This window comes from Lonchura striata, chromosome Z, assembly GCF_046129695.1.
Source record: "Lonchura striata isolate bLonStr1 chromosome Z, bLonStr1.mat, whole genome shotgun sequence".
Taxonomy (NCBI): Eukaryota; Metazoa; Chordata; class Aves; order Passeriformes; family Estrildidae; genus Lonchura; species Lonchura striata.
Window position 1 is genome coordinate 2,508,252 of NC_134642.1, and position 9,625 is coordinate 2,517,876.

The 9,625-nt window shown below is 54.1% G+C and overlaps 1 protein-coding gene across 2 annotated transcripts in view; it reads left to right on the forward strand.

Moving 5' to 3' along the window:
* The first annotated feature begins 1,912 nt into the window (after positions 1–1,912).
* Positions 1,913–9,625, forward strand: part of SKOR2 (SKI family transcriptional corepressor 2) — a 31,492-nt gene continuing 23,779 nt past the window's right edge. Inside the window, exons 1-2 of one of the 2 annotated variants that reach the window (XM_077790297.1) lie at positions 1,913–2,029; positions 8,966–9,625. The exon at positions 8,966–9,625 is cut by the window's right edge and continues 1,581 nt beyond it. In XM_077790297.1, coding sequence (XP_077646423.1) covers positions 8,999–9,625 — 627 coding nt within the window. In that variant the 5' untranslated portion in view covers positions 1,913–2,029; positions 8,966–8,998. Of the gene's footprint in view, positions 2,030–8,354; positions 8,440–8,965 lie in introns of those variants that run through there. The other variant, XM_077790298.1, reaches the window with a different exon arrangement.

Here is a 9,625-nt window from a genome sequence, read left to right on the forward strand (position 1 = left end):
GGCAAGAAAAAACAAAGACTTCTGAATCTGTCTGGGATCAGATAAATGTGTGTGGTCAAGAAAACAAATAAACAAATGAAACACCAAACAATAAACAATCTGCCCAAACTTACTTCTGAAAGATTTTTTTTGTAGTCTTGTGTGTGTTTCTCTGAAGCACCTGGCAGCAGTGAAGGGGGATGAGAGCAAACCTCCTCCTGTCTGCTAAATACTTGTGCATATTCAGATTTCAAACGTCAAAGATAGCCAAAAATAAAGGAAGGGAAATAAACTTTCAATAGATCTAGAAAAAATAAATGCAACGTCCAGCCTGTTGGAGCTGCGCTGAAATGGTAACTATAATCATGATGCAAACATTTAAAAAGCAGCGATTTTAGTGGGATAGAATTTGGGAAAGGTTTGGGGATGTCCAGCCCGGACCGCCTCAGAGCCGCCCCAAGCACTGGAATTCGAAGGGAAAAATGCCTGAATCCTTAATGGGGCAGCAGCTGCAGTGGGAAACCCTAAATCCCTGCACCGCCACCGTCATCCTCGGGACAGGCGGGACGCTGCGGCTCCTCGGAAGAAAAGCGAAGGGAACGCGGGCTCCCCCAGCCCGTGTTGCTGCGGTGCCCCCGCAGGAGCCGCCACATCGAGCGGAGAGGCGCGGAGAGACGCGCAGGGCGCCGCGGCGCGGGGTGAGCCCCGGCGGGACACGGGGAGCTCCCACGCGGGTTTTTTGGGGGGCACCTCCCACCCCCGGCACCTCGCAGCGCCCCAGGCTCCCCTCCAGCCCCGCGGGCGGAGAGGCAAGACCCGGCTGTGCAGATCCCTGGGTTCGCTGATCAAACCAAATTTGCAAATTTGACCTGTTTCTTGGCCCAGATACGTTTCAAACACTTTCTCCGTGTTTGTGGGGGGTTTTGTTTGTTTGTTTGTTTTATTGTTTTGTTTTGTTTTTGCTAAGACGGGGCGCGGGGAATCCGAGTTCCCAAGTGTGTCCCTCCGCCTGCCCTTAAATCGGTTTCTCCCGAGGGAAGAAGGATGGGGAGTCCCACGTAACCTCAGTACTCTTTCCTCCTCCTCAGCCCGGCACCTTCGGGTCCCCCTCCCTACGAGGGTGTCCCACAGAAGCTGGGACAACAGATGATCTCCCTTTGGGGTCCAGGATTCCCCTTTTCTGGGGGAGGACGGACACACGCCACTCTCCCATCCTCAAATGCGTTGGGATGTACACGGCGCGTAACCGCACCAGCTTCGGAACTCCTCGCAGCCAGCTAAAGGCTGTTCTCTTAATGAATTACTAATGAGTTAAAATTGGACAGCCGGCTTAATTAAAGCGTAGAGGCAATGTGTTTACCACATTGTAATTGAACTCATTAGGGCTCCGGCTTTGTGTTTTTAAGCAGCCGCCTTGTTCCGCACGTCGAGTGATCTGCGGGAAGCGCTTTGCTGGGGACGGGGCCTCTGCGGGAGTGCGAGGGCTTGGAGGAGGTGGCAGTGCTCCCCCTTAATTTCTCTCAGGGGCTTGTGCTTGCGGGACACCCTTCCCGCTGTCCCTCAAAGCCCTCACAATTTGGGGGACGGGGTGGGGGGGCTCGCCCGCGTTCCTATTTTGCCGGGAAAGCAGGGGAAGAGGCAAAGGAAATTTTGGGGGAAGAGGGGAAGTTTGGGGTGGGGGGAGCTTGGGGAAGCAGAGTCCGCCCCTGCAACAGGGTCCTTCTCGCCCCCCCTCTAGGCGGGGAGAATGTGGGGGGTGCCCTCCTCCCACCCTCCGCAGCCGTCGGGGCGGACCTGCCCCGGGGTAGCTGCGGGGCGGGGGCGGCCGCGGTTCTCCCCTCAGCGAGGGGAGGGGGCCGGGGAAGGGGGCGGCTTCCCCGCACCGCTTGCAAGGCGCTGCCTGGCTGCTAGAAGGCGTCCGAGACCCGACCCACCCGCGGCACAGCCGCCGCGGCAGACGCGGCAGCCAAACTTACGCGCCGCGGAGCCAGAGCGGAGCCAGAGCGGCCCCGCGCCGGCCGCGCCCCCGGAGAGCCCATGGAGTGTCCAGGTAAGCGTGGGGCTGGGGCGGGATGGGCAGAGCGGCATCCTTTTGATTTTTGGGTGTAGCCATCCTTTCCCGGAGCAAGCAGCGATGTCGCTCGCTGTCGCGATAGGTCGCAGGGTCGCGCTGGCCGTCGCGGGGAGGGGAGTGGAAGGCGGCTGTTCGCTGCCTGGTGGGATGTGGCTGGGAGAGCGCCGATGGGAGAGAGGAGCCCCCCGCAAGTTTGGGCTGCCGCGGAGGGAAGGGGCGATGGTTTGGAGCCGCGCCGCTCATCCCTCCCGGATGCGCGGCTCCTCGCTCCCGTGTCTCTTAACGCGTCATCTACACTTTCGCAAATACACGGTTTTTTAATTTTCCGTACAAATCGTGAACTTTGGGCCAGGCGTGGAGATCGGAAAGGACGATCAGGGCTGGCTGGTCCCCAAATCCAAAGCGGGGACCTCCCGGCCCCTGGGGAGGGAGCGCACGGAGCTCTCGGCGCCCGCGCAGCGCTGCGCGTCCTGCCGGCACCGGGATGGGGTGGAGGACGCGGGGATGTGCGCAGCGCTGCGCCTCTGCCCCAGACAGTTCAGCTTTTTCCCCCTGGAACGACTCTTGTTGCCTGGGAAGGGGCTGATTTTGAGGGAGAGGTGGGGATAAGAGGCGACCGCCAGCCTGTGAGAGGCATCTCCTCCGCTTAAGCAGCGGCTCCGATGTTTAAAAACCGCGCGGAAAAAATAGATCTTTTAAATTATTATTAATTCGTATATTTTTACTGACTGCAACTCCAAACCTTTGGGGTCCGAGTGTTGGAGCCGAAGCGGGGAGCCCTCGGGGAAACCCTTTTCCCCGCCCTCCGAGCCCTCCCTGTGTGTTGCCTGCTTGTTGCACAGCTCCTGCCCCTCGGCTGGTCCGAAACAGGAGCTCATCCCGGTCTGTACAACCCTCTGGAGACATCCACATGGACCTGGCTTTAGGGAAGGGTGCCTATGGTAAAATCCTGTACTACACAAATCACTATTTTTTAAAAATGATAATCCTGAAATCATGGCAAGGGGTAAGGGAACGAGAGGAATGCGGCGGTAAGGGAAGGGGGAAGAAGTTGCTTTTGGGTGTAGAAAGAGGGAAGGTGACAAGCCAGACCCCGAAGTGGGTAATGGGAACTGTCAAAGAGTGCAGAAGAGTAAAAGCCAAACACTCCCAATCCCCATAGGTTGTTTATTCCTCGTAAAATACAACTCTACATAGCAGGAAGTTACTGCAAACATTTATCAATAATGAATGAATCTCCTGTAATAAAATACACTCATAATTAGCTACAGTCAAGTACGTACATTACGCTAAGGCTTTTGCAACTCTTTGTTGAAAATCCGACTTAGATAAATCCTCTTAAACAGCCTTTTAAGAAGGAGGAAAAAAAAAATAATAAAAACTAGGAGCAAACCACCACCCCAGCACCTCTCCTCTTTTCTGCCGTTTCTGAAACCCAAACCGTAACTACTCCTGAAATATAACGGAAAAGTCTTCGGTGAATTCAGAAGTGTCATTAACATTCAGCTTTAAGTGAATGTTAACAGTAAATAAAGAAATCTCTTGATTGTAATAGTTGCAACAAAGCAATAATAAACCAGTGGGCGGTCATCAGTAATGATAAATGTATCATTATTACTGCGTGTTGGGGAGCAGGGTTTGGAAAGTACTTCAGACTTTTTAGTGGCAAGCTTGGTGGCAATTCGTTTCTTAGCCTGGGAAAAGGAGGGGGGGGGGGGCGGGGAACGCCATATAATTTTATACACAATTTAGGTGAAAATAAATTTAAATCTGTATATTACATTTTTAATTTCAAGATAGTAATTAAAGCTGGTTCATTATATCTCCTCTGAAAGTCTCTGTGCTCATCTTAATTGCCTGTTTGTACAATCTGCTTTCTAAGACACCCAAGGTTACTGGGTTCTGAAAGACGCAAAATTGAATTATTTACTGACGTGATGACTCTTCGTCACGTTTCTCTCGGAAGTTTGGGATCGCTGCTCCCCATCACAGCCCGATTGGGGCCCTGCTTCTCCACCGTGGAAATTCGTTGATCGTTTAAATACTTCGGAGCAGGCACGTTTCTGATGCAAAGATGTTTCGAGCTCTTTAATTTATGCGTTTGGAGAAAAAAAAAAAAAATCAATAGCTGAGGTGGCTTTTTTTCGTTTGGGATCTTTATTCACCCCCGCCCCCCCGCCCAGTCCACCACTCCCTGGGGTGTTAATTCACGCACATCTAAACTTGCAGCTCTTTTCCTCCCTGCCACCCCATCCTCAGGCAGAACAGAAATAATCACCCTCGTGTTTTTAGGAGCAGAATGGAGGGTTAGGCAGCGCCCATCTCCTCCCAGGCTGCCAGTCCCTTCCTGTAGGATAAAATAAAATGATAAATAGCTTTTTTTTTTTGAGGTGCCGTTTCTATCGGGTGAGTGATGCTGGGCAGCCTTCCCCCGGCGAGGCTATCGCTCCTCCTGGCTAAGGTCTGCACGTACCTTCGGCGAGGACCATCTCGGGTTTGGATTGCTCCGAGCACATTAAACTGAGAATTTAAGAGACCTCCATCAGACAAAAGGTGCCGTTCTCGGTTCCTTCCCTACAGCCGGCGTGCTGATTTTCAGCTACCGGTGGGGTAAAAAACTGTGTAAAAAAATGCCCCATCCCTGAACTCTCCTTGTGTCTTTCGAGAGCCAAAAGGAGATCCCGTTGAGTCGTTTCCTCCCTCGTTATTACGAATATAGAAGCATCTTTCCGAGGCGTCCTTTTGCCACTGAAAAAAACTCCACGTAGAGATCTCTACCCTTTTGTTGTGTCTAGCTGGGTTATTCAGGAGCAGAGACAAAAGCCCGAAGTGATGTGATCTAAATGAGCTCCGGGGTTTTCCAGATGGGACCACCTCTATTCCAAATGCCCTTTCTGCTTAATATAATAAAATGCGATTTTAAAAAAACACTACTTAGAAAAGAGCAATGCAAGCGAAATCTACACAAAAGTATTTAAGAAAAAATAAAAAAAACCCAAACTTTGCTGCCTAATTTTGTTAGGATAAGAGGTTTTATAACAATACCTTTGCGTGTCTGCTACTTACACGGCTGGAAGTTTCAATGGGATGTGGAGAGGTGGGAGGAGGGAATGGATTCGCCTTGGGGGTAGGTTTTCTTTGTGGTTTTTTAAACGCACCAAGGTTATGTCGCTTTTCTTGGCCTCTCTGCTACAACATTTAAGCTCTCTGGAAGTAAATAAAGGCCATGAGGGTGGGCTGGGGTGTTTAAACTTGGCCGCTTTTCCCCGCTGCTCGTTTCCTCACGAAGCGATCCGCGGCGGGAGAACGAGCTGCTGTCGGCAGCTCCGAGGCAGAATCGCGATAGAGAAGAGGGAAAAGGAGTCAGGACTCCTTCTTAGCCCTTCCAGGCTTCTGTGAGAAGTTTCTCCACGTTTTGCACTCCTCTGTTTGAGAGGTGATTCCAAGCCAAATGGCACTAGCAAACAGCCGAATGAACGGGAGAAATTGGAGTCGACATCAGGACAGGAGCCCCCAGATCCGTACCTACCCGTGAGGGGGAGTGTGGACACCCCACCTCCAGCGGGAATTCCCTTCCGCCCCTCGTCGTGGTCAAGGTGGGCTCCATCCGACCCGCAGAGACCCCGGAGGGGTTGGAGGCGGCCGAGCAGCCCCGCCGGGCCTCGCCCGCCTGGGGACACCTGCGGGATCAGCCCGGCCACTGTGTGGGCCAGCCTTTCTCTGCCCAGCCACCCTCGCCATGCCCCTACTGAGCTCCTGCTACCCCATGAGGTTTCCCAAACAGGCTTAAGTGAGAAAAAGTAGAGAACGGTGTATTCTTGCCCCGCTTCTCCACCGTGCTGGTGTGGGTCAGTCTCTGCCCCAAATTCGGTGGCCCTTGCACCTCCTCCCTCCGGGAACTAAGGCATCCCGACCCGTATGTTTGAGTTTTCCCTTTAAAGGGAATGGAGGAAACCACTCAGATTTTACAACGGAATCCAGGAGGGTCAACAGCAACAAGCAGGTGACAAAAAGGGGAAGGAAAAAAAAAAAAAAAAAAAAAAAAAGGTAGTTTTACTTTTCGTTTAGTCACCACAAAATACAACGTAGTCGCTGGCTAGCGACGACCCTGTCCCGAACCTGAGTTTTCCGACTCTCCCTTCGCTGAAGGTGTTCTGCAAAACCCTCTCATCCTTTTCGCCTCCTGCAACCGCTTCTCGTCCTCTTCCATCGCCGGGCTCAGAGCCTGGGGCGGAGTTGCCCATCGCCGGTTCTCCCGGGAATGGCCGGGAAAAGCCGCCGAGTGACCACGGGAGAGGGGAGAGGTCTGCTCGGCGTCCGCTGCGGGGATGCAGGCACAGAGCATCCGCAGCATCAAGCGGCTTCTCCCTAAAACCCCCCGTCCCTCCTGGTGCAGACCTGGGAGCGGAGACAAGAGGGGAGATTTTCTCCGAGGCGTGGTAATAGATCATACAATGTGTGACACGGGTTTAACCAATAAAACAATTTGAATCAATTAGCTGACGGAGGAGAGTTTTGAAGTGTAAAATTCATGTCAGTCTGGCTAGGAAGCATTGATTAAAATGTCACCAATGTGAGGCTTATAGCCATTGCTCACACGAAAGCAGCAGGCTCCGTGCAGAAGAGGATCGGGAAAAAGTAGGAGGGAGGGAAAAGGGGAAGTCTCCCTGTGACAGTTGCGACACGGGGAAGAGCAAGGTTTAATAAGAAGTGACAGAAGTAATAAGGAGAGGAGTGATTATATTATTAGTATTAGTAGCATCAGTAGCATTAGTAGCATTAGTACTATTACTATTACTATTACCATTACTATTACCATTACTATTATTATTACTATTATTATTGCTATTATTACTATTATTACTAATATTACTAATATTACTAATATTATTGTTAGCGAGGACCCGAGCAATACCCGGATAGAGAAGTTGCAAGCTTTATTGTGGATGTCCTGGGAAAGGTCGATGTAAAGATTGCTCTCTGGATCTGTGATGCCCGAGAAAAAAAAAAAAAGATAAACAAAAAATCGCCAAGTTTTCATAGGTAAATATGCAGTAATACTAAGTGCTGGTCATGCACACGGAGAGAAAAAGAGAGATACAAATACTTTTTGTAAAAGGAAAATAAATCAGAAGGGTGTTAGGAAACACTTGACGGTCCAGTTGCCTCCCGTTTTGGCTAGGAATGAGCTTTTAATTTTCCCGGGTTTAGCCGTTTTTCTGCAGTTTTCCTCCCTGGAAAGTAGCGGCGTTGAGCGGTATTGGCTTTCTGCCTTGGGGTGGGGGGGTCGCAGCGGGGTCTCCCCGTCCTCTCCCAGCGCTACGCAGAGGGGCAGTTGGGACCCATAACCTTTTGGAGGTGATTCGTATATATATATAAAAAAAAATCTATATTTTCAGTTCACTGTATTCACAAAAAAAAAAAAAAAAAAAAAAAAAAAAAAAAAAAACCAAAAAACCCCCAAAATTAAACCCCCAAAAAAACAGAAACCGCAACCATTCTGCTACCTATTTGCTGGGTTGTTGTGGTTTTTGGTTGTTTTGTTTTGTTTTGTTTTGTTTTTTTCCTTAGCTGGGGCAATAAACCAATTAGGGGGAAGGGGCAAAAGTTTAAAAAACCCAAGCAGAACATATTTGCGCCGTATTGGTTTTTGTGGGAGCGAGAATCTGGGTCCGGGTGCTTGTGAAAGTGGTTCTGGTGAATGACTCCGGTGTATTTGGGAATGGCAGTGAGGATAGAGAAGCTGTTCGTGCTCGTGAGGACACGGCTGTGGCGAGAAATCAACTTTTTCTCTCTTTCTCCTCCCCTATCCTCCCTGTAATTTCTCCCGATCCCTTAAAAAGCACCGTTTCCGAAAAGACGCGGGGCACAAAAGGAGAATATTCAGTTTCTTGGAAGCGATTTGTCTCAGACCGTGAAGGGGCGGAGGGAAGAGAGGAAGGCGAAAAAAAGGCTTAAAAAAAAAAAAAAAAAAAAGCCAAAGCGCGCATTCCACCTTCCACCGTTCCGGCGGAGCGGGGCAGCGCTCGGGGGGCGGCGGCGGGAGGCCGGGCCCCGACGGGGCGCCCGCATCCCCTCCCGGTGCGGGGAGGGAGAGAGGGAGGACGGGAGGGACGGGAGGGATGGGGGAGCCGCCCCCAGCCCCGCTCACCACCCACCGTCTGGGGGGGCGAGCGGTGGGTCCGGCCCCGTCCGCCCCCCCGGGCCGCTGACGTCAGAGCGCCCGCGGGGGCCGCCGCACCGGGGGCGGGGGGCTCGGTCCGGCCGCGCGGCTCCGCGGCGGCGGGCGCGGGGATGCGCTTCCCTCCCTCCCTCCCCGCGGCTGCTGGAGGACGAGGAGGAGGAGGAAGATCCGGCGGCGGCACGGCCGCAGCGCGGCCGCGGAGGTAACGGGCGCCGGGGAGGAGAGGATGCCCGGGAAGCCGCGGGGAGCACTGAAACTTTGGGGGTTTTTTCGTTGCTCTTCCCCCATCCCCGGGAGTGAGGAGAGGGGATCCTTCCTCGGTCGCCTCGTCCCCTCGGAGGCTCTGCGTGGAGCCCTCCCGAGTGGCGGCGGGTTTCCAGGACGAGGAGACGGACACGGGTCTCTGCTGCGTGTTTGGGGTCCAAGCGCCCGTGGGGTCGGGGATTCTTCCAAACGGGGACGGTTCGCTCGTGTACCGCCATCTCCGTACCTGCGGCGGGAGGCGCACGTCGGAGGCGCGGGATGCGCGGGGTTGGACAGCTCCCGGCGAGGACAGAGGAGGTTTGGGGGAGTCGGGGTCGCGGAGCAAACCTCCCCGCGGGTAGCGCCTCCCCATGCCGGCAGACCAAGGAGCGAGGGGAGGACGGGGTGCGTGCGGCGGGGACCCCCCCATCCCTGTGAGCGCTCGGCTGACGGCGCTGTGTCTCTGTTCCCCTCCCCTCCTGCAGCTAGAGCAGAGCAGCCCCCCCGGCGCTGAGACGATGGCGACCAGCCCGCTGCCCGGCCCCACCGATATCTTGCTGCCGTCGCCGTCCAGCGCGTACCCGCCGGACCCCATGAACCAGCCGAGGGCCAGCCACGCCGCCATGAAGCCCAACCAGGTGGGGCAGGTGATCCTCTACGGCATCCCGATCGTCTCCCTGGTCATCGACGGGCAGGAGCGGCTGTGTCTGGCGCAGATCTCCAACACCCTCCTCAAAAACTTCAGCTACAACGAGATCCACAACCGGCGGGTGGCCCTGGGCATCACCTGCGTGCAGTGCACGCCGGTGCAGCTGGAGATCCTGCGGCGGGCCGGGGCCATGCCCATCTCCTCCCGCCGCTGCGGCATGATCACCAAGAGGGAGGCAGAGCGGCTCTGCAAGTCCTTCTTGGGGGAGAACCGGCCCCCCAAATTGCCGGATAACTTCGCTTTCGACGTATCGCACGAGTGCGCCTGGGGATGCCGCGGGAGCTTCATCCCGGCCCGCTACAACAGCTCCCGGGCCAAGTGCATCAAGTGCAGCTACTGCAGCATGTACTTCTCGCCCAACAAGTTCATCTTCCACTCCCACCGCACCCCCGACGCCAAGTACACCCAGCCCGACGCCGCCAACTTCAACTCCTGG